Below are 26,886 nucleotides of genomic sequence, written 5' to 3' on the forward strand. Positions count from 1 at the left end.
ATGTTTCCCATACATGCTTACCCTTGCCCCTTTGGACCTGTAGGAATTCATGAGCTTTTATAGAACATACACAAACACACACACACACACACACACATACACACACACATACACACACACACACACACACACACACACACACACACACACACATACACTTACTAATCATGCAGCCGGAGTAATACAGCTCGTAGACCATTTTGAACGTATCTTTTTCTCATTCTAATCATTTTTAGTCAAGCCTCAAAAATAGCAGACTGAGGTGCCTCGCCAGGTTTCTTTAAAATAAACAGTTGTGTATTGTCAGCATTTTTATTTTATTTTATTAGGATCCCCATTAGCTAGTGCAAAAGCAGCAGCTACTCTTCCTGGGGTCCACAAGCATAGCAGTGAAAACAGACACTGTTTATGGGTAACATTCCAGACGGCAGGGCCGCCGGAAAATGTGTGGCGAGGCAGCATTTGCCACAGCACTTTTCAATCAGGTGTGGCTGTGCCAGAGCCACACCACTTTTGATTTTAGTTTAATAAAATACATCTACGCAAAGCGTTAGAAAGAGGGGCAAAGTGCTGTTTTTAGACTGACTTTCCTCATGATTTGTGAACTCGCGTACAATTTCTCAATCTTTCACATCAGAGTGCTGCTACAGGCTCTTTGCGTGTCTTGACCAATCAGATTAATGGAAAACACAGGTCAGGCGGGCCGGGCACAAAGCTCAAGGCGGTCTCTACTTTCCTCCGGTATTTATTTAGCAAGCGTGATAACACATCACTCCCGACAGACACAAGCAAAAACTCTTACATAAATGTAGCAGCCTTTACACCTAAACATTAGCGATCTGACATGATGTGTTGCATGAAAAACGAGACTATTTTTCAGTCTGATCAACTGTAGGCTACTAACAACAGCAGCTGCATAATCTAGCCTACTATGCGCTCTGTTCCTCTGGCCAGGGTAAACGAAGCGGTAACGTTGTGTTTTTATAGCCCATTTGTTTGTGAGAAAATGTGAATGGGATCAAATTTGGTATATATTCAAACTTGGGCTGACTAAGCTATCTAGACTTTTTCAATCCAAAATTATTGACTGTAATTGATCAATAAACACAATAGCTGTCATTGACTGTGAGTAAATGTTTTATTAGTATTACAGTTGCATAGAGCAGGACGACATGATGCAAACCTGCATAAAGCAAGCTCAGCCCTGTGAGTTTAATTCATATGAACAAGTACAAGGTTGCTGCAGTTTGACAGGGTTTTCATCCTCCCCAAGGCCAGGAGTTTTTAAAAACCATATGACCTGATTAGAAAAACTCTGGTCCCATCATAGGCCATATTAAACAGATTAATCACATCATACCGTATAAGGTTCGGAGTTTTACCTGGTTAGGTTACCATATCAGGAAAAACGACGGGCCCCAGAATGTTGTTTTTTCCGCCACACCACTCTGGGCCCTGTGGTGCCACCTCTGCCAGACGGTCAGCATGTATAATGTGAACAGAAACGGCCCCTGCACAGAGCCCTGTGGAACACCATACATAGCCTTGGAGCAATCAGAGGTCTCACTGGCCAGAAAAAACGAATTGATACGTGTCTGTTAGTTTGGTCGACACCGTCAATCACTGCTCTACATCAAGGAATGCGAGAACAGACACAGAGCCACGGTCGATGGTTGGTCGATGCATTCAATCATTTCCTTGACAAGCGCTGTCTCTGTACTATGGTGGGTTCTACAGTAGATCCAAATTAGACAGTTTTATAGTGGTGGTGCGGCTGTTCAGAACATGGGAGAGAAGCGACAGGAAATAAATGTTTTCCAGATTTGGGGAGAGATATATATATATATATTTATTTATCTTTATTTAACTAGGCAAGTCAGTTAAGAACAAATTCTTATTTACAATGACGGCCTACACCGGCCAAACCCGGACGACGCTGGGCCAATTGTGCGCCGCCCTATGGGACTCCCAATCACAGCCGGTTGTGATACAGCCTGGAATCGAACCAGGGGGTCTGTAGTGACTCCTCAAGCACTGAGATGCAGTGCCTTAGACCGCTGCGCCACTCGGGAGCCCATTTGGGTTACTCTGTCTGTCTCTCTCTCTTTCTCTCAGCCTGGGGACCTCAGTGATTTAGACCCATTTGGTCTTTCTTCGTCTCTGTTGAGTTTTACTGTTTCTCTCTCTGATGCGCAATAAAGTCTCTTTGACTTTGGAGACCTAATGAGTTTCCACCCTCAGGCCTCTCCCTTCTAGTTTTAGCCCAGTGTTTAAGAGTTTCCGGCATTGACTAGTGTCTGACCTGTTGTTCATTAGAACATTATTACACACACACACACACACACACAAATGCAAGAAGCCATTATCATACTCATGGTAATGAACTAAGCCCTCCACATGGTGTGAGTTAAGCGAGGGTAGAGGGGGGTTTAACTGGGGTCTAAAGACTAGAGGGGAAGGGATCTGGTCTGTCTCAGCCCACAGATCTGTACTGATCCTCCAACTGACACACACACACAATACAGATACGTAACCCAGATACACACACCATGGCCAGGTCCTGGTTAGTTTTAACAAAGGGAGACTGTACAGGGGGTTAGAAGGCTGCTCGCTTTAACTGAACACTTGCAGATGTCACTGACACAGACTTTGATTCGTCTCTCTCTGTGTCTCTGTCTCTGTCCCTCTCTCTTTGTCTGTCTTTGTTTCACTGTGTCTGTCTCCAGGTATCTGTAGGTTTAAGGTTTGCTGTCCAAAGGCTGGATGATGCCGGTCCTCACATTGTCTTTGACCTACAGATCCACAGGTGACACACACACACGCAAACACATGCAAATACATACACACGCGCAAATACACACACACACACACACTGCTGAAGAGCTGTGACACACATAACTGTAAAAAAGGAACCTTTATCAGATTTCTGTGGCTTTTCCAAACAAAGAGTATTGAGACAGACGACCGGAGGAAAACAGACGAGACAAAACATTGACTGTTCACCTCGCCACACACACACGCTCACTCACTCATTTACTCACACACGCGCACACACACATGCACACACACCATACATCAACAGGCCATGGTGCAGACTCTACATCCAAACATCTTTACTGACTCATGTGTGTCTCTTATATTACAGTTCAAACAAAGACAACTCCAAGAGCAACCCAGTCAGTCTGTCTCTCTCCATCTCTGCCAGAGCTCAGCTAGACCTGAGGGGGTGAGTGACACATCTCTGTTCTGGTTGATCTTTTCTCTAACCCTGTGACAGTAGAATATCTTTGCTGTGTTTGATGCACGTTGTTGTCCTACAGTGTATCTCTTTGTCTCGTGCCATGTAGGTGAGACAGACTCATCTAGTTTGCTGTATTTCTGTTGCTCAGTGTGGTTGTGTCTGTGTATGTTTCTATGAATAGATCTCAGCTAATCATGCACACATGCTTCGTCACACACACACACGCTTGCACACACACACACACACACACACACACACATGTTTGTTTTACTATCCTTGTGGGGAACAAAACATTAATTCCCATTCAAAATCCTATTTTACCTTACCCTTAACCTAACCCTAACCTTAACGCTAACCTTAACCCCTAACCCTAAAACTAAACCTTACCCTAACTCCTAACCCTAAACCTAACCCCTAATGCTAATTCTAACCCCCCCCCCCCCCCCATACTTCAAAGCCTGGGACCCCAGAGTGACTTGGCTGGGTCTAAGGCAGTTGTAGACACAAACAGACAGTGATCCGTGGGGGGCTGTGGGTGTGGGGGGCTGGAGGGCTGGAGGTTAAGGTCCAACCGGCGTTGGATAAGTTGTGTTTGGCAGCAGAGTGGTGAGTGGCTTGGTGTTCGCCCTCTCTCTCACTCTTCTCTTTCTTTCTTTCTTTCTTTCTCTATCGCTCCTCTTTTTCTTTCTTTCTCTCTCCCCCTCCTCTCTCCCATCTCTCTCTCTATCTCTCTCCCTTTCCAGGGTGTGTCATCCCTCTCAGGTGGTTCTTCCGTTTCCTCACTGGGAGCCCAAGGAAAAGCCGGTCAAAGAGGAAGACGTAGGACCCCAGGTCACACACATCTACGAGGTACATGCACACACAGTAAAAGCAGTAGCCCTGTAAGCGCTGGGTGTCTGATCAAAGCCTCCTGCACAGTGGTAATGGTAATTACTGTCATAAAGGAAGAGAGAGAGGGGGGTGGAGGGATAAGAGGGGGGATCAGACATACGTGTGTGTGTGTGTGTGTGTGTGTGTGTGTGTGTGTGTGTGTGTGTGTGTGTGTGTGTGTGTGTGTGTATGTGTGTGTGTGTGTTGAAGCTGCAGTGAAGGGGGACCTCTGCTGGATGTCTGCAGGGTTTGGGGCTGCAGTGCTCCTGTCCTGCAGTCTGTCCAGCTGGTTATAGTTAGGGACGCCAGAGTTTCTCTCTCCGAGAATTCCTGTCTGGAGCACTGGGACCATGTCCTGTTTGGGTGACTCACCATCACCACCCTCAGAATTAATGAGTGTGTGGAGGGAAAGGGGCTAAACTAAGTGGCTTGGTGTTCTCATTCTCTCTCTTTCTCTCTCTGTCTCGCTCTCTCTCCCCTCTCTCTCTCCCTCTCTCTCTCCCTCTCCTCTCTCTACTCACCCCCTCTTTCTCTTCCTCTCATCTCTCTGTCTCTCCTCTCTCTCCTCTCCCTCTTACTGTCTCAGCTCCATAACTCAGGTCCCAGTAGTATCCGGGAGGCGGAGCTCCAGGTGGGCTGGCCCTCTCGTTTCCGTGACGAACACCTGCTCTACGCTCTGGAGGTTCTAACAGACGGACCAATCAGCTGCAGGAGCAACACCAGCCTCAACCCCCTGGGCCTACAGGTAACACAACCACACCTCCTGCTGAGACTGGACACTGGACACCATACTCATACACTCACTAATGTTATATATTTATTGGCCTGTATTGGTCTTCCATTGCTTTAGAAACAATGGCATAAATGCTTTTGTGAAATTACAGCTCAGTTAGATCAAAGTGTACTGACCCAATCTAGCATTGGTGCAGCTCGTTTCTTCTCATAATAAAATAGGGTAACAGGATGTCATCTACCGTCTGGTTTGTGTTTATGATGATGACTGATGAATGTGCTTTAATGATGACAGGACAAAGTCACTTTACTCATTCCATGTTTATTGAAGACTGTAGGAAGATGGAGAGGGACTATTAGAGTAGCCCATAGGAGGGTTGGTGGTGAAGAGCAGGATGCCAGTAAAGACAATGTGGTTGTAGTTGTCATCATACAGCCCCCAGCCCTTAGGAACCCTTAAGTATACCAGATCATCTTTCTCTAGCTCCAGAGCCACGGCACCTGTTATGTACTCATAACCTCCATGGAAGTTGTCCTGGACGTTGTATATCATTTGCTCTCCATTTTTGACCAAGTAAACACCCATTTTCTGTCCAGGCTCTCGGCCCATGGAGGTGAATGTGAAGTTGTAGAGTCCTTTCACTGGTGCTGAGAACATACCTGTATCAGAGGGGAAGCAGGGAGAGATCAGCACTATCCGTCTCTCTTAGACACTGGAGCAGCCTGTTAGTGGTTGGGGTCTGTGCCTGTAGCTGGTCCCTGTGGACACCACAGGCGCCCGGTGGCACCTTAATTGGGGAGGACGGGCTCATACTAATGGCTGGAATGGAATTAATGGAATGGTATCGAACACATCAAATACATGGTTTCCATGTGTTTGATACCATTCCATTCATACCATTCCAGACATTATTCTGTAGCTCAGCTGGTAGAGCACGGCGCTTGTAACGCCAAGGTAGTGGGTTCGATCCCCGGGACCACCCATACACAAAAAATGTATGCACGCATGACTGTAAGTCGCTTTGGATAAAAGCGTCTGCTAAATAGCATATTATTTGTATTATTATTTTATTATTATGAGCCATCCTCCCCTCAGCAGCCTGGAGATAGTGAGTTTATGTTTATATATTTATCTGGGTTGTAGATGTATTGCTGTGTGAGTGAACCTGTAGTATTGTTACTGTGTACGTTTCATCCGTAGTATTGTTGCCGTAAGCTGTACCTGAGTTTGGGTCGTAACCGTTGTCGATGTTGGTGAATACTTTTTCATAGACCAGAGTGATCTCAGTTTGAAAGGGTCCCACATATCCTGAGTCAGTCAAACCAACAGAAAAGGCCACCTTTCTTCTGTCTGCGAACACATGAGAATGAATTCAATCAAGCCCACCGTAATGTCTAAAATGTCTTCATTTCATACCACACTTTGGGGGTTGATTGAATTGATCTGTTCTTACCTAGCCTCAGTTCCTCCACCTGGCTCTCAGTGACACTCAATCTTGCCTCCAGGGCTGAAATAGCAAGAAAATAATATCTTAATAAACTGATACTCTGAGGTAGCTTTGTTGTCATTGCTGTGCTTAGATACATCCTGATTAGATCAATTAGATCAATCAGTGGTTCAGGAGAGTGATTGTGGCCTAGATCTTATTAGTGCTGGATAGTTACCTGCATTCTCTTTCTCCAGCTCTGTTACTTGCCTCTCACTGGTTCTCCCCAAGGCTAACAGTTCTGCTGCTTGGGCTGAAATCGTGCACGTCAATATCCAGAGGTGTTCATCTTTTTCATAACAATTGACAACTTATTACCTGCATTATCTTTCTTCAGCTCTACCACCTGGCTCTCACTGGTTGTCACTCTGGTCCCCAAGTCTGACAGTTCTGCTGCTTGGGCTGGAATTATAGAAATGTTGCAGAGAGGCAATAGACAATATCCAGAGCAATTCATTTTTCTATTGAACAAATGATTTACTTTTTCAAAGTTCATTATTACATCCATTCTCTTTCTTCAGTTCCTCCAGCTTGCTCTCACTGGCTGTCACTCTGTTCCTCAAGGCTAACACAAGTGCATTTCCAGAAATGTTAATCTTTCTAGTGACTAATTTAACTCAATCTTTTTCAAATTGTCTGTCAATCTTTTTCAAATTGCTTATCATCATTACCTGCTCTTCCACCTGGCTCTCACTGGCTGTCACTCTGGCCTCCAGGGCTAGAAGATAATTTATGCAAGAAAATAATTTAGGATGAAAATGATCAACAATGATGTAGCTTTATCATATCCTGAAATAAGCTGAATCATGTTAAAGTGAGACCTATACATAGTAGTTCTTATAAGTAAAGACATATAGTCACCTGTGTTCGTTCCTTTCAGTTCTGCCACATGACTCTCACTGGCTGTCACTCTAGCCTCCAGGGCTAGAAAATAATGCATGCAAGAAAACTATCAACTGTGATGTAGCTTTGTTACATCACTTTGCTTTATCACATCCTAACATTAGCTGAATCATGTTCAGGCATACATGTAGTAGCTCTTATAAGTAAAACATTTTAGTCACCTGCATTCTTTCCCATCAGCTCTGCCACCTGGCTCTCACTGGCTGTCACTCTGGCCTCCAGGGCTATAAGATCATTTATGCAAGAAAATTATTTATGATGAAAATTATAAACCATTATGTAGCTTTCTTACATCGCTTTGGTTTCTCATTTCTTGAAATGAGCTGAATGTTATTATGTTCAGGTGAGGAATACATGTAGTCGTTCTTATAAGTGAAACATTTTAGTCACCTGCATTCTCTTTCTTCAGTTCTGCCACCTGCCTGTCGCTGGCCGTCACTCTGGTGTCCAGGGCTGAAATAGTAAAAAATAATTAAAAGTAAACATTGTTAGTAAACACACACTTTTGCACAAAATATCTTACCTGCATTTTCTTTCTTCAGTTCAGCTACCTGACGCTCACTGGTTGTCACTCTGTTCTTCAAGTCTGACAGTTCTGCTGCTTGGGCTGAAATTATATAAATATTGTAGAGAGGCAATAGACAATATCCAGAGCTGTGATTTTTTCTATTGAGTAAATTATTAACTCAATAGTTTTTCAAAACACTTCTTGTTATTACCTGCATTGTCTTTCTTCAGTTCTGCCACCTGGCTCTGAAGGGTTGTCACTAAGCTACCGAAGGATAACAATTCTGCTGCTTGGTCTGGGATCATATGAGTCAATATCCAAAGTTGTTCATCTTTCTAGGCAATTAATTGTTCACTGAATTATTTTCAATTCACATGTCATCATTACCTGCATTATTTTTCTCCAGCTCTGCCACCTGGCTCTCAATGGCTGTCAATCTGGCCTCTAGGGCTAGAAAATAATTTATGCAGGAACATCATTTATGATCAAAAAAGGTTCAACCAAGATGTAGCTTTATCATATCCTGAAATAAGCTGAATCATGTTAAAGTGAGACCTATACATAGTAGTTCTTATAAGTAAATTATATAAATATAGTAGATGATATGTAACATCCTTATGTAATAGGCAATATTCAGAGCTGTTTCTATTGAGAAAATGAACTCAATATTATTTTCAAAACACATCTCGTTATTACCTGCATTCTGTTTATTCATGTCTTCCACCTGGCTCTCACTGGCTGTCACTCTGGCCTCCAGGGCTATAATTGTTTAATGATAAAAACAATAAACCCTGATATAGCTTTGTTACATGACTTTGCTTTTCACATCCTGAAATGAGCTGAATCATGTTCAGGTGAAGAATATACAGTATGTAGTAGGCAGCTGCATTCTTTCCCTTCAGATCCTTCAGTTGGCTCTCATTGGCTGTCACTCTGGCCTCCAGGGCTGAAGTAGTATGAAAGTAATTAACAGTAAATTAACAGAAAAACACACGCTTGCACAATATACGTAGCTTATCTTACTATGCCTGCATTCCCTTTCTTCAGTTCTGCCACTCTGGCCTCCAAGACTAAAATTATAGAGTTGGAAAATGTAGAATGCTGTATTAGTTCCAAGTGTTATTTACTGTCAGAATACATGAGGGTGAAGTTGATATTTTACCTGCATTCTCTTTCTTCACTTCGTCCACCTGGCTCTCACTGGCTGTCACTCTGGCCTCCAGGGCTGAAATAGCATGAAAATAAACATTGCTGAACGTATCAACCATTACTGTTTTTGTGACCAAATTATATATTTGTAGTTTTTTATTTCAAATTATACGTTTATAAAACTTGTACCCGTAGGCTGCGACTCAACAACAACAAAAACAGTAAGAAATACATACAGAGTTTAACAATAAATAGTAAATTCAGTATAAACAGGAAAAGAAAAAAGAAATAGGCCTCCCCAACTTCCCATCCCATTCCCCCAGCCAACATGTCTCCATACAACCCACCCTACCCCCATGTTTCCCACCCCTTCCCAACCCCCCCCCCCAGCACACATACAATTATCCCTCAATCGAGTAATGAATTTCAAGCACAGATTCAACCACAAAGACCAGGGAGGTTGTTCAATGCCTCGCAGAGAAGGGCACCGATTGGTAGATGTGTAAAAATAAGAAAAGCAGACTGAATATCCCTTTGAGCATGGTGAAGTTATTAATTAGGCTTTGGGTGGTGTATCAATACATCCAGTCACTACAAAGATACAGGCGTCCTTCTTAACTCAGTTGCAGGAGAGGAAGGAAACCCCTCAGGGCCAATGATGATTGTAAAACAGTTACAGAGTTTAATGGTTGTGATATGAGAAAACTGAAGATGGATCAACAACATTGTAGTTCCTCCACAATACTAAGCTAAATGACAGAGTGAAAAGAAGGAAGCCTGTGCAGAATAGCCTGTGCAGAATTCCTAAACCTGCACCCTTTTTGCAACAAGGCACTTAAGTAATACTGCAAAGAATATGGCAAAGAAATTAACATTTTGTCCTGGATACAAATCTACACTGTAGTTGCTTACCAAGACGACATTGAATGTCTAGTTACAGTTTTGACTTAAATCAGTTTGAAAATCTATGGCAAGACTTGAAAATGGCTGTCTAGCTATGATCAACAATCAACTTGACAGAGCTTGACGAATTAAACAAATTATAATGTGCAAATATTGTACAATCCAGGTGTGCAAAGCTCTTAGAGACTTACCCAAAAAGACTCACAGCTGTAATCGCTGCCAAAGGTGCTTCTACAAAGTATTGACTCATGGGTGTGAATACTTATGTAAATTAGATATTTCTGTATTTCAATTTCAATAAATTAGCTAAAATGTCTAATGTCATTATGGGGTATTGTGTGTAGATGGGTGAGGGGAAAAAATATTTTATCCATTTTGAATTCAGGCTTTAACACAACAAAATGTGGACTAAGTCAAGGGGTATGAATACTTTCTGAAGGCACTTATATAGCACCATTCATTTTCGTTGTCGATAATTCTCATGTTATAACTTCTAGTCGTAATTGTATCCACTGGCGAATTGGGAGAGAGTGAAGAGACAAGCATATATTTTTTAACCACAATGTGACATATAGCTTTTTAAATCTTTCTAGTGAATTATTTATGAATCAAATATTTTTCATCACAATTCACACCTCATTATTACCTGCATTCTGTCTCTTCAGTTCATCCACCTGGCTCTCACTGTCTGTCACTCTGTTTTCCAGGGCTGAAATAGCATGAAAATATGTAGCTGAGATCTAGCTAAAACAATGCTTTATTTATTTCTCCCTGAAATTAGCTATGCTCATCTGAGGCACAGTAGTTCTTATAAAGTCTACCTTTAAAGAAAGATGGGAACCCCTGTATTAAGCAATCCCTTTGCGGTAACTCTGGGCTGAAATCATAAGGACATTTGTCTTGGACATTATCATAAGATGTCCAGCAAAATCCACAGCTGTACATTTATGATTGAGCTAATTAACTAAATCGTATTCTGTAAAATTAGCATTTTGTTATTACCTTGGTTCTAGATCTGTAAATCGAACGTCAGTATTACATTGGCACTCAGTCTGTCATCTACAGTGAGGGAAAAAAGTATTTGATCCCCTGTTGATTTTGTACATTTGCCCACTGACAAAGACATGATCAGTCTATAATTTTAATGGTAGGTTTATTTGAACAGTGAGAGACAGAATAACAAAACAAAAATCAAGAAAAACGCATGTCAAAAATGTTATAAATTGATTTGCATTTTAATTAGGGAAATAAGTATTTGACCCCTCTGCAAAACATGACTTAGTACTTGGTGGCAAAACCCTTGTTGGCAATCACAGAGGTCAGACGTTTCTTGTAGTTGGCCACCAGTTTTGCACACATCTCAGGAGGGATTTTGTTCCACTCCTCTTTGCAGATCTTCTCCAAGTCATTAAGGTTTCGAGGCTGACGTTTGGCAACTCAAACCTTCAGCTCCCTCCACAGATTTTCTATGGGATTAAGGTCTGGAGACTGGCTAGGCCACTCCAGGACCTTAATGTGCTTCTTCTTGAGCCACTCCTTTGTTGCCTTGGCCGTGTGTTTTGGGTCATTGTCATGCTGGAATACCCATCCACGACCCATTTTCAATGCCCTGGCTGAGGGAAGGAGGTTCTCACCCAAAATTTGACGGTACATGGCCCCGTCCATCGTCCCTTTGATGCGGTGAAGTTGTCCTGTCCCCTTAGCAGAAAAACACCCCCAAAGCATAATGTTTCCACCTCTATGTTTGACGGTGGGGATGGTGTTCTTGGGGTCATAGGCAGCATTCCTCCTCCTCCAAACACGGCGAGTTGAGTTGATGCCAAAGAGCTCGATTTTGGTCTCATCTGACTACAACACTTTCACCCAGTTCTCCTCTGAATCATTCAGATGTTCATTGGCAAACTTCAGACGGGCCTGTATATGTGCTTTCTTGAGCAGGGGGACCTTGCGGGCGCTGCAGGATTTCAGTCCTTCACGGCGTAGTGTGTTACCAATTGTTTTCTTGGTGACTATGGTCCCAGCTGCCTTGAGATCATTGACAAGATCCTCCCGTGTAATTCTGGGCTGATTCCTCACCGTTCTCATGATCATTGCAACTCCACAAGGTGAGATCTTGCATGGAGCCCCAGGCCGAGGGAGATTGACAGTTCTTTTGTGTTTCTTCCATTTGCAAATAATCGCACCAACTGTTGTCACCTTCTCACCAAGCTGCTTGGCGATGGTCTTGTAGCCCATTCCAGCCTTGTGTAGGTCTACAATCTTGTCCCTGACATCCTTGGAGAGCTCTTTGGTCTTGGCCATGGTGGAGAGTTTGGAATCTGATTGATTGATTGCTTCTGTGGACAGGTGTCTTTTATACAGGTAACAAACTGAGATTAGGAGCACTCCCTAATCTCAGCTCGTTACCTGTATAAAAGACACCTGGGAGCCAGAAATCTTTCTGATTGAGAGGGGGTCAAATACTTATTTCCCTCATTAAAATGCAAATCAATTTATAACATTTTTGACATGCGTTTTTCTGGATTTTTTTGTTGTTATTCTGTCTCTCACTGTTCAAATAAACCTACCCTTAAAATTATAGACTGATCATTTCTTTGTCGGTGGGCAAACGTACAACGTACAAACGTACAGGGCGGCAGGTAGCTTAGTGGTTAAGAGCGTTGTGCCAGTAACCGAAAGGTCGCTGGTTCTAATCCCCTGGCCGACTAGGTGAAAAATCTGTCGATGTACCCTTGAGCAAGGTACTTAACCCTAATTGCTCATGTAAGTCGCTCTGGATAAGAGCGTCTGCTAAATGAGTAAAATGTAATGTATAATGTAAAAATGTACAAAATCAGCAGGGGATCAAATACTTTTTTCCCTCACTGTAGGTCTGTCAGTTCTGCTGCTTGAGCTTTAATGATAACGATATACTGTAGCCTATGTATGTATCATCAATATCAGCAGCTGACTTTTCTATTGAGTGAATTCTTATCTAAATCTATTTAAGAAATTACATCTAATGATGATTATATGTGTTCTTTGTCTTCAGCTTGACCACCCTGTCCCCCAGGACTGAAATAGCATGAACATAAATGGCCAAACTTATCAATCAATACAGAATGAGATTTAAACAAGCACTACTTATTTTCACAATGTGATCGGTTTCATTACCTGTGTTATTACAGTAGGCTACCTTTGTTTTTTCTCTGTCTATATGTGCATTATTACAGTACCTGCATTCTTCTTCTCCAACTTCTCTACTTGTGTCTTTGTGTTGTTCAGCATGAGTCTCAGCTCATCCCAGACAGCATCTATGGTAGTGAATAGAATGTTCTGGTCAATCTGATCAATCCTTCCTTTACTCTCTCCCTCAGCCCAGGCCCCAGACAGATATAACATCAGCACCAGCATAGCTATGACACCCCTCATTTTGAATGATGCCTCAGTTCAATAGTAATGAGTCTCAGTACCAGCAAAAAGAAAGGGAAAAAGCAGAATGGGGAATCTTTATAGACACGCGTCAACAAGAACTAGCCCACTACGTGAGAAATCAACACGTGGTGGATGTAAAAATAGCACCAATGACATCTGATCAAACAGTAAGAGAACCAGAGGGACCCTGAAACACTGGGTTGTTTAGTCTCTTCTTTTTCCACAATGTAGAAAACTAACAAGGTTGCTGATCAGGCTACTAGACAGTGTGTCAATTACAATGTGTAGGCCTATGTGTGCCTTGCAAAAGTATTCATACCCCTTGGACTTCTTCATATTTCATTGTGTTACAAAGTGGGATTCAAATGGATTTCATTGTTATTTTTTTGTCAACAATCTACACAAAATACTGTTTTTTTTTTAAAAGTTTAAAAAAAATTATTAATACAAATTAGATGACTAACATAGTCGTTGCATAAGTATACAGCCACTTTGTTTAGGCAAGCCTAAATTAGTTTAGGAGTAAAATTTGGCTTAAGAAATCACATAATAAGTTAAATGGGTATGAATACTTAACAAGGCACTGTATGTGTGTACCTGTGGTGTTTTGTGTTTGGACGGTTGGTCGGTCTTATAAGTGGTATGTAATACGGTGACTTAATTTTCTCGCCTCTCTCTCTCTCTCTCTCTCTCTCTCTCTCTCTCTCTCTCTCTCTCTCTCTCTCTCTCTCTCTCTCTCTCTCTCTCTCTCTCTCTCTCTCTCTCTCTCTCTCTCTCTCTCTCTCTCTCTCTCTCTCTCTCTCTATCTATCAGACCTCCTCTGTCCAGGACACTCCAGAATTGTTGGGCTTTCTGAGGAACAGTAGCTCTCCTCACCGCTACAGACGAGCCACCAGCGTTGCCCAGCCCTACAGCAGCAAGACCCTGGTACTTACAATATGTGCCCTTCATTATCAGCAGCCTTCGATTTCACTGTCAGCTTGTTTGGTATTACTATACAGCAGCAGTCTTGGAATGTATATGAACTATCTCTCTCTGTCTCTCCCTGTCTCTGTAGAACTGCAGTAACATCATTTGTCTAAGAGTGCTGTGTGTGGTTGGGCGGTTGGACCGTGGTCAGAGCGCTGTAGTCAAGATCCGCTCCCGACTCTGGGCTCACACCTTCCTCCAGGTGAGCACACAAACATAAACCCAAACTGATGTGCTACTGCTAGTATTAGTATTATTGTATGTATTAATGTTATCATTAGTATTAAGAAATAATGTATCTATAACATATATACACCTTGCAGAGACGTAACGACCCATACCTCCTCAACTCCACCGTGTCCTTCAGAGTGACAGCACTGCCCTACCGCCTCCAGCCCTCCTCCTTACCCCAACACACCACTTCAGTAAGATACCCCTAACACTAACCCAAACCCTGCCCTACCGCCTCCCGCCTCCAGTCCTCCTCCTTACCCCAACACACCACTTCAGTAAGATACCCCTAACACTAACCCAAACCCTGCCCTACCGCCTCCAGTCCTCCTCCTCACCCCAACACACCACTTCAGTAAGATACTAACATTGCTGATTACATATAGTAATAAAGTGGTAACTATTCCAACGTTGGGATTTGCATAGGCTCTTGAGGAACTCATACACCTCTGTAAGCTACAAAACTGTCAGTGTTCAACCTTAACTTGTGATGACAATACAACAGAACAGATGAACAGGAATTACGTTTACCCCCACGGGTGGCCTAAACATATCTATCTGAAAGCCTAGCCCCTACTAAGCCACGCCTCCATTGAAACATTAAAGGTTCGTACAAGAACCCCTCTACTAACTAAAGGTGCAAATATGTACCACTGACTATCAATGGTTCCTCAAGGAACTCCAGGGTTCCTAGAGTCACCACTGATTCTAAGAGTGTACCCTGCCCTACCACCTCCAGCCCTCCTCCTTACCGCAACACACCACTTCAGTAAGATGTGACATCAACCCTAACTAACACCTACAATAACTCTTACCCTGAACCCCACCCAGCCTGTAACTAACTGATTGTGCGTGTGTTGTAGATGGGTACATTGGTGCTGTGGGGGACTCCTGATGTGGCGTTTGCTGTTCCTCTATGGGTCATCATCCTGGCCATCCTACTGGGACTGCTGGTCCTGGCCATGCTAACACTGGCCATGTGGAAGGTACACACACACACATATACACTCACACAAATATACACACACACACAGATATATACACACACACACATACATACACACACAAGGACTTTAGTATAACTTAACCCTCTCTTCCTCAGTGTGGGTTCTTTGACCGGGCACGGCCGCCAGTGGATGACGTGTCGGACCGTGAGCAGTTGACTTCTGACCAATCAGCAGATGCCTAAGAACGCCCACTGGCGCCATGGAGATCGGTTCCTGATTCGAGGAAGCTGTTTGGGAACAGTTCCACATCCTGAGTGACTTAAAGAAATTAAACTGAAATGAGATCTGCAGGCAGGCTGCAAATTTACAGACCAAAGGCTCTTTACCCCCTTTAAAGCTGATCTGACATCAGTGAGTGGATTGCAAACTCACAGACCAAAGGCTCTTTACCCCCTTTACAGCTGATCTGACATCAGTGAGCGGACTGCAAACTCACAGACCAAAGGCTGGGAACAACACACACAGACGTAACTACACACACAAATACTATTTAAGCAGACACAACCACTTTGATGTATATGAGGCCTCAAGACAATCATGGACAAGTAGAATGGACTCTGGGTTCTAACCCGGCTTGTAGTTGAATATGTTTCTATGCACCGCTTGCCTCTGTGGGTTAGAGTACTCGGGGATCTGTATGGTTGGATAATTCTAATGAGTTAACCAGCCTGGCTTACTTCAAATGGAGTTAACCATCTGACGTCAGTGACTTTGTGTCGCATGCTTTCACTGTTAAATACATTCCATCATGGTTATATTGATCATTCACTCACATGCACGCATGCAAACACACACACACAGGGGGCTGTATATATCTATGGATGGTGTATGTGCAATATTGGGACATTCTGTGTGATACTGAAGCGTGTTTACACTGGTATTATTTTATTAGAACTTGATGTTCAAATTATTTGTGTATATTGTTTAGTTAGTATACTATTGTGTATGTGAGTGTTTTTGTTGGTATATTAGTATATAAGTGTTGAAAGAGAGAAGTGTTTATAAGGGGTCCACCCTTAACCCTAACTGTTTAAAAAGAGTACGGAACTGCCTTAACATTACAACATAATTATCCAATGTGAGAGGTTTAGGCCTAGATTCAATCAGACCCATTGTTAATCGGCACTAGCCGACACCCGCATAGCTGATGTTTTATATATATACACTACCGTTCAAAAGTTTGGGGTCACTTAGAAATGTCCTTGTTTTCAAAAGAAAAGCAATTTTGTTGTGCATTAAAATAACATAAAATTGATCAGAAATACAGGGTAGACATTGTTAATGTTGTAAATGGCTATTGTAGCTGGAAACGGCTGATTTTTAATGGAATATCTACATAGGCGTACAGAGGCCCATTTATCAGCAACCATCAGTCCTGTGTTCCAATGGCACGTTGTGTTTGCTAATCCAAGTTTATCATTTTAAAAGGCTAATTGATCATTAGAAAACCCTTTTGCAATTATGTTAGCACAGCTGAAAACTGTTGTGCTGATTAAAGAAGCAATAAAACTGGCCTTCTTGAGACCAGTTGAGTATCTGGAGCATCAGCAATTGTGGGTTTGATTACAGGCTCAAAATGGCCAGAAACAAATAACTTTCTTCTGAAACTTGTCAGTCTATTCTTGTTCTGAGAAATGAAGGCTATTCCATGCGAGAAATTGCCAAGAAACTGAAGATCTCGTACAACGCTGTGTACTACTCCCTTCACAGAACAGCGCAAACTGGCTCTAACCAGAATATAAAGAGGAGTGGGAGGCCCCGGTGCACAACTGAGCAAGAGGACAAATACATTAGAGTGTTTAGTTTGTGAAACAGGCGCCTAACCGGTCCTCAACTGGCAGCTTCATTAAATAGTACCCGCAAAACACCAGTCAAAACACCAGAGCCTGTAATCGAACCCACAATTGCTGATGCTCCAGATACTCAACTAGTCTCAAGAAGGCCAGTTTTATTGCTTCTTTAATCAGCACAACAGTTTTCAGCTGTGCTAACATAATTGCAAAAGGGTTTTCTAATGATCAATTAGCCTTTTAAAATGATAAACTTGGATTAGCAAACACAACGTGCCATTGGAACACAGGACTGATGGTTGCTGATAATGGGCCTCTGTACGCCTATGTAGATATTCCATAAAAAATCAGCCGTTTCCAGCTACAATAGCCATTTACAACATTAACAATGTCTACACTGTATTTCTGATTAATTTGATGTTATTTTAATGGCCAGAAAAATAGCTTTTCTTTCGAAAACAAGGACATTTCTAAGTGACCCCAAACTTTTGAACGGTAGTATATATATATATATATATATATATAGAGAGAGAGAGAGAGAGAGAGAGAGAGAGAGAATTTTTATTCACAGTGAATGAAAGATCAAACATAGACATTGTACGTTTTTCCCCTTTTTGTCCCTCCTCGACCCCCCCCCCCCCGTATCAGAAAACAAAACACAAAAGTATACAACATAATGTTACTTCAATGCAAAGCAAAAACGTAAAAGCCTAACAATTTCAGGTGATTAGGTGATCTAGGTCTATATAGCAGTAACCTCAAGGGCTGGGGGTGAGGCCAAGAGCACTAATCTGGAGAAAGGTGATCCTTTAGGTCTATATAGCAGTAACCTCAAGGGCTGGGGGTGGGGCCAAGAGCACTAATCTGGAGGAAGGTGATCCTCTAGGTCTATATAGCAGTAACCTCAAGGGCTGGGGGTGAGGCCAAGAGCACTATCTGGAGGAAGGTGATCTTATAGGTCTATATAGCAGTAACTTCAAGGGGTGGGGGTGGAGCCAAGAGTACTCATCTGGAGGAAGGTGATCCTATAGGTCTATATAGCAGTAACCTCAAGGGCTGGGGGTGGGTCCAAGAGTACTAATAGGATATCATTGGGTCCCGGGTGTAATAAAATGAGTTGGTTGACCCTTGAATGGTCTAATTTTTTCTAATTTTAGAAACGGCATCAAATCTTTGAGCCAAAAAGAGGCTGAGGGAGGCACTTTCAGAACGAGAAAGTGTAGGCTATATAGAAATAATGACGCTCAAATTGAAAATCATTAAACTAAATAATGAGGATTTTGAACAGCCTAATCGAGGTGAAGATTACATCTCACATTCCAGTGTTCTAACTTGTAAACAAGGCTACATGGGATTTCTCTTAATGCGACTCTGTGCAGCCAATGGCAATGTTACATTTACATTTTAGTCATTTAGCAGACGCTCTTATCCAGAGCGACTTACAGTTAGTGAGTGCATACATTATTAATTTTTAATTTTTCATACTGGCCCCCCGTGGGAATCGAACCCACAACCCTGGCGTTGCAAACGCCATGCTCTACCAACTGAGCTACATCCCTGCTGGCCATTCCCTCCCCTACCCTGGACGACGCTGGGCCAATTGTGCGCCGCCCCATGGGTCTCCCGGTCGCGGCCGGCTACGACAGAGCCTGGATTCGAACCAGGATCTCTAGTGGCACAGCTAGCACTGCGATGCAGTGCCTTAGACCACTGCGCCACTCGGGAGGTTGATGTCCGTTTTAGGTATAATGCCAGGAGCCGCTTGTGGATTTGACAGCTCTAACCCAGTTCCACTCTGACACCGCTAAAACAGCCGCTATGCAGATGTCGGCTAAAGTGGATTTGACTGAATAGAGCTCTTAGGGAGTAAGGTTCAAACTTAATTTAAATTTACTTCACTTCTAGTCATTCACAGTATGTAAATATGAAGGATTCTTGTCACAAATTTGATTTGTGTTTTGTTTTTGTACTGAAGAATACTGAAAGATAATTGAAATAAAGTGTCCTTAATTTCCAAGTCCACATTTTCTAATATTGTTTACTGTATTAAGGTGTGGTTCCTCGCTGTCTCCTATCACTATATTTTTATTGTGGACAATTGTTTTTATTGAATCATTTTTGTTTTTATTGAATCACATCAAAATGAATACAATAAATAAAAAAACAATACCATTTCCCCCCCTTTTTGAACAACCCCCACCGCCCCTCACACCCCAAACCCCCTCCTATCACTTTCTACATTGACCTGTTCCATCGGAGAAGCTAAGGTGGGTCTAGAATGGACTCTTTCCAGCTATCGCAGAAGTAGCAACAGGAATGCTGCACAGTAGTCCTGTGTAGCTCAGTTGGTAGAACATGGCGCTTGCAACGCCAGGGTTGTGGGTTCGATTCCCACAGGGGACCAGTATGAAAATGTATGCACTCACTAACTGTAAGTCGCTCTGGATAAAAGTGTCTGCTAAATGGAAAAATGTAAACCAGAGAAGGCATCTGACATCAGAAGAGAGCTGCCAGTCACAGTGAAGGACAACTCAACTCACCCAAATGCTGCCTCAGTAGCCCTTCCAGAGGAATACTGCTGTTGTATTGGACATTTCAAGGTTCACAAAACCCCAGTCAGGGTCGCTCATTAAAAATACACACTCATGACATTATACAGACCATTTTCGGGTCTGAGAGAAAACAATCAAATTTAATAAAACTCACAAAGGGAAATATATTAGAATCTGTCAGTATAAATATGTTTTATCCTTGTCAGAGATCACAGTATTACATGGAAGGCAACATGAGATATTTTCCATCATTTGGAAAACAATATATTATTTTAATTTACACCTTGCATGATCTCTATTGTTTTCAAAAGATGGTGTGAGTAACTTTAAGAAGCTATATTTTTTACTTTGGCAACTACGTAAAAATATGAACAGGATGAACAATACATTGTAAACATTGTCTTACAAATACTGACATATGAACCAAACGTACATTCAAAAACAGTCCCTTTTGAAATTAATCGAGACATTATTACAACTCACTGCATACGAAATGTAGACACACAAAGATGACGTAATAAATTAGTGATAAATTAGTTTCTTTACGGAGGATGATACCACTGCAGTATTATATTTACTATAAATAAACCATTAAATGCCCTCCATGATAAAATAAACAGAAAATAACTGAAAGTGATACATTTACTGTCTGGATTTGTGGAATTATGCAACAGGCCGCAGTATGCCATCCTCTGTGCTGAGAGGGAAAATACATCCTGTTTTAATACATTTGGTTCAGCATAGTAAAGGGATTAGAATCAACACAACTAGTGTCAGGCTTCAAGAGTTCACTTCTATCCTCACTGAGAGCATTCACCTGTATTTATTCCCATCAACATTGGCTTCTCCTGCTGGAAGAAAATGAATGAGGAAAACATTGACCTCTGTAACCAGTCACAATGCCACAGGGTTCCAACCAGTCAAAGGTGATACCTGTTGTTTGTGAAACAAGCCAATCAAGTATGAAGAAAGAACATCTGCTCGGTCAGAATCAGTGTGGCTAATGCTATGCCCACAGCTCCTACCAGTCACTAGTTCATAAACACTGCCCCGTCCACAGAGCCACCAGACGCTCCGATAGAACGGCCACAGCCAGGATCAGAGGCAGACACGTGCTACTCCTATCGGCCTTGCCCACCAGTAGCAGGTGCACCTTATTGGGGTCTGAGATCATTCCCCGGGCGTCCTCCAGGGCCGCCACGGCCGCCGTGCTGGAGTTGAGGTCCCCTGTGGCCAGCAGGTCAAACAAGCAGGCCTGGTAGTAGATGTCCCTGGCTGGGAGGAGGGCTGCACAGTGGGCATGGGCTGCAGCAGAGGGCTGGCTGGAGGAAGAAGAGGGGCTCGGTAGCATCTCCAGGCGTTGTGAAGGTGGGCAGCCATACACACACAGCTGCAGGTCCTGCTCGGGGGTGAATGCTTCAGCAATGGCGCGTGGCAAGCGTACTGACAGGCCCAGGGAACGCCCGCTTTGACGCACCACCAGGGTGGTGCCGATGTGGGCGGCACGGATCTCAGCCTGGCGCCCAGGCAGATCAGAGTGGACGCTCAGGCTGTGCTGGCCCTGCCTCTCCCCGCTGGTCACTGAGCCATCCATGAAGGCTGCGGGAACGTTGTCCAGCTCCGCCTGATAGATCTGCTGCTCGATACACTGGCGCCAGTTCTTAAAGATGATGGTAATCTGGTGGAGAGACAACCCTGTTGTTACACACATCCTTCCAATGAGCTTGACGTACGTATGCAACTTTATTTATGTATACAGACATGTCATGCATTGTACATAGTTACATTTTAAAGGTCCAATGCAGCTGTTTTTATCTCAATATTAAATAATTTCTGGGTAATAATTAAGTATCTTACTGTGATTGTATTCAAACCAAATGGTCCCCCCAACAATTATAGTTTCTTGGCAAAAAGCAATTTCTCAAGCAAGAACTTTGCTTGGACTGTCTGTGAGTGGTCTGAGTTGGGAGGGAAAAACTGAAAACTAGCTGTTATTGGCAGAGAGGTTTGGAACTCTCTTTCTTATTGCTGTATTAACTAATTTACCGTCTGGTGATGTCACCAGGCAGGCCAAAACTCCATCCCACTAAAACAGGCTGAAATTTCAGGTGGCCTTTTCAAACAGCTCTTACACTAAAAGGGCATTATCATAATTTCCACAATTTCACAGTATTATTCAAACCTCAGTGTGGAAATATATATAAAACACAAGAAAATCGAATTTTTGACCGCACTGGGCCTTTAAGAACGGATCGTAAATTGTATAATTTTCTAAAATATATTTTCTAAAATATAATTTACTGTATATAAATATAGAAATGAGGCCTACTTTGGTGAGAGCCGTGGCATACGCCCCTCCTCTCATGGGGGCGCTAGTTGCCTGAACGTATAGATACTCATTATCTATCAGTGGCCAGGCCCCTTGTACAGTGCACGTCTGGAACTCATCATGGAAGGTGCGAACATGGGGGTCCCCGAACACCGCACAGTGGAGATAGTCAGGGGTCCGGCCTTCACGCTGGAGGTAGCCCTTCTCATAGATGCAGGCGTCCCCAGAGATGGGGGCCTGTGGCAGGGGCCGGGGCTGAGCAGTGGGGCCTGTCCTGGGGCAGCTGTGCTGGATGAGGAGGTCCTCGATGCCCTGCACGGCCGAGTGGTAGGCCAGGTCACCCCGGCAGGCGCGGGCCATGCGGCGGGTACACATGGCGTAGGAGCGGAGGGCGCTGCAGTAGCCCGCGTTGCTCCCCTCTCTGCTGCCTCCCCCTCCGCCCCCGCCGCCCCCACCGCTGCCCCCAAGGTCCAGGGTGACAGCTACAAAGTCAGAGTTGCACCTCAGGATGCGACAGGATGCCCATACTGAGGGAGGAGGGAGAGAGGTGGAAGCTCCAGTTCATATATCACAACTTAACAATGGTAGGAGCAAAAATATGTATTTCCATTGAGCATGTAACAGAAATATCACAGTTGCTTGACATTGTTGTGTAGTTTGAAGACTAAAGCTGTGGATCATAGAAAGTACCTTGCAGGCAGCACAGGTGAAACAGTAGCAATGCCACTATGACGCTGCATTTCCATGACAGCTGTGAGTAGTGGCTGCAGAGGGCCAGTGTCCCCATCCCCTTCCAGCCTCAGGTCGAGGGCTGCAGACCAGGCTCAGGCTCAGTACAGGGGCTACAGCTGCAGGCAGGGCACAGATAGACATTACACACTGTGGCCTGTAGGGGGAAACAACACCACACCACTACCATAGGGACAACCTAGGCTCAACTCCAGTAGACCATTTGTCAAGATAGAGCACAATTTGTATTGAATACATTGTCAAATGCATATTGTAATATTTTATCATATAACAAGCAGATCATAAGATCTATGTATTTATCATAACTAGTTTTAAAGCAAAACACAATATTTACAGTCAGAGTAACTTATGAAAAACAATACAGAAAGATATATTTGTAAGTAATTAAGTAGATGTAGTTCATACCGTTTTGAATATATGCTAACTACTTTTTAAGACTGTGTGTTGGTGCAAAACGATCTCCCACATTCTCAGAACCCATCAACAGCACCTGACTGAAGTCAACACTGTTGTGCTTGGGCATGGACAAGATGAGGGCAATGGAGAGAAAACTGTTGACAAACAAACATTCAAGAATCAGAGCAAAGCAACACCAGTGGCCACCATTTGGTCACATTTAGGAATAGGACCAATAAGTTGATCAACAGTCTTAGTTTATGAGGGCAGTCTTATCCACCTGACCACTGGTCAGATCAGATCATGTTTGAAGCTGACATAATCATAGCCATAATAATAGTCCTATAAACAGCAGTATTTCCATTACAGAGCTTAAGTTTCCATACAGTAGATAAACTGCCCAAGTAACCTAACATCTGTGGTAATCATTGGCATGGTAAACAATTATCTGTTAGTGTTGTGAAGCTAGGTTTGCCACTTGAGACAAAATATTGTAAAACAAAGAAAAACTATGGCTTACCATGCGTGCCACAGCACTAAGTATCAAAACCCCATTTTATGTTATATTTCAGTTCTTGGTATAAAGCAAGCATTTACCCGTTAAAGCTAGGCTACAACAATGTTGGTCACTTGGTCAATGGGGCATTTTGCAATTTGGACTCTTCTCCCTTTTCTGTTTGTCAGTGGAGAAGAACAAACAAGTGCCAGAGAAAGTGGGTAAAACAAAAAAGCCTCTCTTTGTCAAGTCCAATTTAGTAACCAAAAGGATGGCATTATTGTATTTGATTTATGTGTGGAAAGGAAAGATCTAAGTTTAAGGAAAGGTGTAGGCCTACATTCCGGTAAGACCTTCACAGAGCTTATGTGCATTACATAGTAACATCTTTGGCACTACAAGGCATTCCTAAAGCATTGGTGCCAATGGAAGTGTGCCTTTGAAGGCGACATGGCATGGGCCAGATAGAACCATGTGTGCTGTGTGTTTGTGTGTGGTCCTCTCTCTCTCTGAACCAACACTAAAGTCTGACCTTTATTACAGTTTGGGAGACCTGTGCAGTGCGCCAGGGAGAGGGGGTATGAAGGGGGGTGGTGGGGTAGTTACGAGAGCAGCAGGGGCAGAAATAGAGCATGCTAAATATACCAGCCTCTCTCTCTCTCCACGCAGCCCATTTCCTTCATGTGTTCCCCTGGTCTGAAATAGTCAGGGCTACAAGGCAGAGGAGGGAAGGGTAAAGCAGGTGTGCCCAACGGCAGTTCCAATACTCAGGGAGGGAGTGGCTATGGCTACTAGCTGTCACAATCAGTCTTCAATCAGACACATCTTCAACTTACATTATCAAATGAATCTTCTTTAACTGTATTCCAACTAACAGCAGCAGTGTATAGCACTGCCCCAAACCCAGTCTCTTCACTTCTGTTTTCACCCTTTTTCAATGCCCTGGATTGGTCTCCTTTTGTTGTCCGGTGGGCATTGTGTTCACTAGTGTAGTGGCTGAGGTCTGGAATGTCGGCCAATGGATTCTGATGCAGCTGCACTTTTGGAGTGGGGGTGCTTTGAAAATCCCAGTGACCTCCTTCTGTGCACAGACCAACAACACTGACAGGGTCCTGTTTGTTCCATCCATGAACAGCAAATAATTACTGTGCATACGCACACAGACAGTCGCTTGTGAATTAAACACCAATACGGTACTACCTTTAGGGCAACACTGCACCCGTCACCCTTGTTTAACCACAAAACCCGAACTCCCCTTCACACACACACACGTTTGTTTTACTATCCTTGTGGGATTCAAACCTAGCCCTAACCCTTAACCTAACTCTAACCCTAACCTTAACACTAACCCTAACCCTAACCTTAACCCCAAACCCCTAAACCTAACTCCTAACCCTAAACTTAAGCCCTAATTCTAACCCTAATTCTAGCCCTACCCTAAACCTAACCCCTAAGCCTAAAATAGCCTTTTTCCTTGTGGGGAACCGTGAAATGTCCCCACTTGTTTGAATTTTCTTTGTTTTAGGCTTCTATCCTTATGAGGACCTCTGGTCCCCACAAGGATAGTAAAACCAAACACACACACACACACACAACGTCACCATTGAGGTGTGTTGGTCACATGTGAGACTCAGGGATGTTTTTGCTCACGGCTTGGCCTGGAGTGACATATCCATGTGGTTCTACATGTCAACACCAGCTCACTTAAATACCAGTGGTTTTCACTCATTCATTAGACCAAACCCCAACTGGCATTGGACACAAAGACCACAAACACAGAGCAAGCTATTGGTTGTTTGGCTCAACCTCATTTGATTTCTTGATGAATGAGAATTTTATGTGAATTCAATCTGTTTGTGTCTGCATGGGAAAAGCCAATGAATGTGTGCACATCATAGCATCTTTGTATTTGTAATAGTGCAGCTCTCTCTCTCTCTCCTCTCAAGGTTTCCTTCCACCTGAAGTATCCCTTCCCACTGTCACATGTCTTAACTGCATTTAGACCAGTGTATTTTGATGGACACTATCAAAACATTCAAATAACTTTAGACTGATTGACTAATTGTATGATCTATTCTATTGATAATCTATCTATTGTACAAATCTATTGTATTTTCTATCTATATCTATCAATATGAATTATCCATGAAAGCATAGGATTGATTAAAACAATTATTTATGACAATCAAGTACTGTACTTCAGGACTATTCAGGGGTACTATTACATTAATGAATGGCTAATATAGGGGTGTCATTCTATTGTTGTTGTATAGCTGCTGATGTAACATTCAATTACACATTGCCAATGTCACCCAAGTGTCTACAGTACATGCCATTCTGCTGTATTTCTTGATTTACTCACAATGACAGGGAGTTTTTCTCATATTTGGCCACGTAACAAAGCAACAAGTTCCATTGCGGGACAAAGTGAATTGTTCTATTCTACAATGTTAGAAAAAATATGTTCCAACCAAATAAAAGCTTTACAATTACTTGACCCAATCCATACATTCTTCATAGCTCACAATTAAATATTAGTATCCACCTACTGGGCACACTGGTTAAATCAACATTGTTGCCACGTAATTTCAGTTAAAATAGTTTTAACCAACGTGGAATAGACGTTGAATTGACGTCTGTGCCCAGTGGGCAGGTAAATAATAGGCCACATTTTTCAATTGTGTAGCACATGATTAATTTAAGAATGAAGCATGCAAAGCACCATTCATATCCTCACCTAATCACACCTCTGTTGAAGCTCGGTATGAGACACTGCGTAAATGTCCCCAGCTCAGTCGTTCCAATATGAAAAAGGCGAAGTAGGTTTTGCCTGCACTGACACCAAACTCCCACACTGTCCGAGTGAGCTGCAAACACTGATGTCCAGTCTCAAACTAGTTTCATTGCAAGCCGCTTTTCCTTCCTCCCTCGTTGTCGGCTCTCAGATGAGTGAGATATTTGACAGTGTTTCTTCACGAGTGGTATAAATCACTCGCGTCGAACACCTGCTGCTCACGTAACAACTGTCCACTTGGGCGCACACTCTCCTAGGCACCGGGGGGCTATTTCAAACTATCACTTCGGCTCTGGCAACCTGTTCTATTTGCAACCTGTTGTTGCTAGTGTATTTTCTTATTTTTATTGGAAGGCATTCTATAT

General features: G+C 43.0%; 2 protein-coding genes across 5 annotated transcripts in view; one reads left to right on the forward strand and one right to left on the reverse strand.

The window, feature by feature from the left end:
* itga8 (integrin, alpha 8) overlaps positions 1 to 15,596 on the forward strand; it is a gene marked incomplete at both ends in the record, with an annotated part of 58,447 nt that extends 42,851 nt beyond the window's left edge. The window contains 9 exons of the mRNA XM_084174819.1: positions 2,727 to 2,806; positions 3,146 to 3,226; positions 3,985 to 4,090; positions 4,698 to 4,856; positions 14,021 to 14,134; positions 14,265 to 14,378; positions 14,500 to 14,601; positions 15,271 to 15,393; positions 15,510 to 15,596. Of these exons, the coding sequence (XP_084030945.1) occupies positions 2,727 to 2,806; positions 3,146 to 3,226; positions 3,985 to 4,090; positions 4,698 to 4,856; positions 14,021 to 14,134; positions 14,265 to 14,378; positions 14,500 to 14,601; positions 15,271 to 15,393; positions 15,510 to 15,596 (966 nt within the window). The remainder of the gene's footprint in view (positions 1 to 2,726; positions 2,807 to 3,145; positions 3,227 to 3,984; positions 4,091 to 4,697; positions 4,857 to 14,020; positions 14,135 to 14,264; positions 14,379 to 14,499; positions 14,602 to 15,270; positions 15,394 to 15,509) is intronic.
* Positions 15,597 to 19,432: 3,836 nt separating this feature from the next.
* Positions 19,433 to 26,702, reverse strand: LOC311139095 (hemojuvelin-like). Of its 4 annotated transcripts, none has more exons than XM_084173979.1 (5): positions 26,465 to 26,702; positions 23,241 to 23,386; positions 22,776 to 22,933; positions 22,086 to 22,612; positions 19,433 to 21,434 (listed from the first exon to the last, which is right to left on the reverse strand). In XM_084173979.1, exons 3-5 carry the CDS (start codon positions 22,870 to 22,872, stop codon positions 20,793 to 20,795), a joined length of 1,266 nt encoding a protein of 421 aa, XP_084030105.1. In that variant the 5' UTR covers positions 22,873 to 22,933; positions 23,241 to 23,386; positions 26,465 to 26,702; the 3' UTR covers positions 19,433 to 20,792. The 4 variants fall into 4 exon arrangements, with proteins under 4 accessions (XP_084030105.1, XP_084030106.1, XP_084030104.1 ...); XM_084173980.1 differs by lacking the exon at positions 26,465 to 26,702 and adding an exon at positions 23,829 to 23,864; XM_084173978.1 differs by lacking the exon at positions 26,465 to 26,702 and adding an exon at positions 23,752 to 23,858.
* Between the last annotated feature and the right edge of the window lie 184 nt (positions 26,703 to 26,886).

Source organism: Coregonus lavaretus (assembly GCF_964263955.1).
Source record: "Coregonus lavaretus genome assembly, chromosome: 13".
Classification (NCBI taxonomy): Eukaryota; Metazoa; Chordata; class Actinopteri; order Salmoniformes; family Salmonidae; genus Coregonus; species Coregonus lavaretus.

What these genes read in the sequence shown, in the direction of transcription:
- LOC311139095 (XM_084173981.1), bottom strand. Translation starts at nt 22,872, where the DNA reads ATGGGGACACTGGCCCTCTGCAGCCACTACTCACAGCTGTCATGGAAA. An exon ending in TCACCTGTGCTGCCTGCAAG is followed by an intron (nt 22,613 to 22,775) that starts GTACTTTCTATG and finishes CTCCTCCCTCAG; the next exon opens with TATGGGCATCCTGTCGCATC. An exon ending in ATGCCACGGCTCTCACCAAA is followed by an intron (nt 21,435 to 22,085) that starts GTAGGCCTCATT and finishes TCTCTCCACCAG; the next exon opens with ATTACCATCATCTTTAAGAA.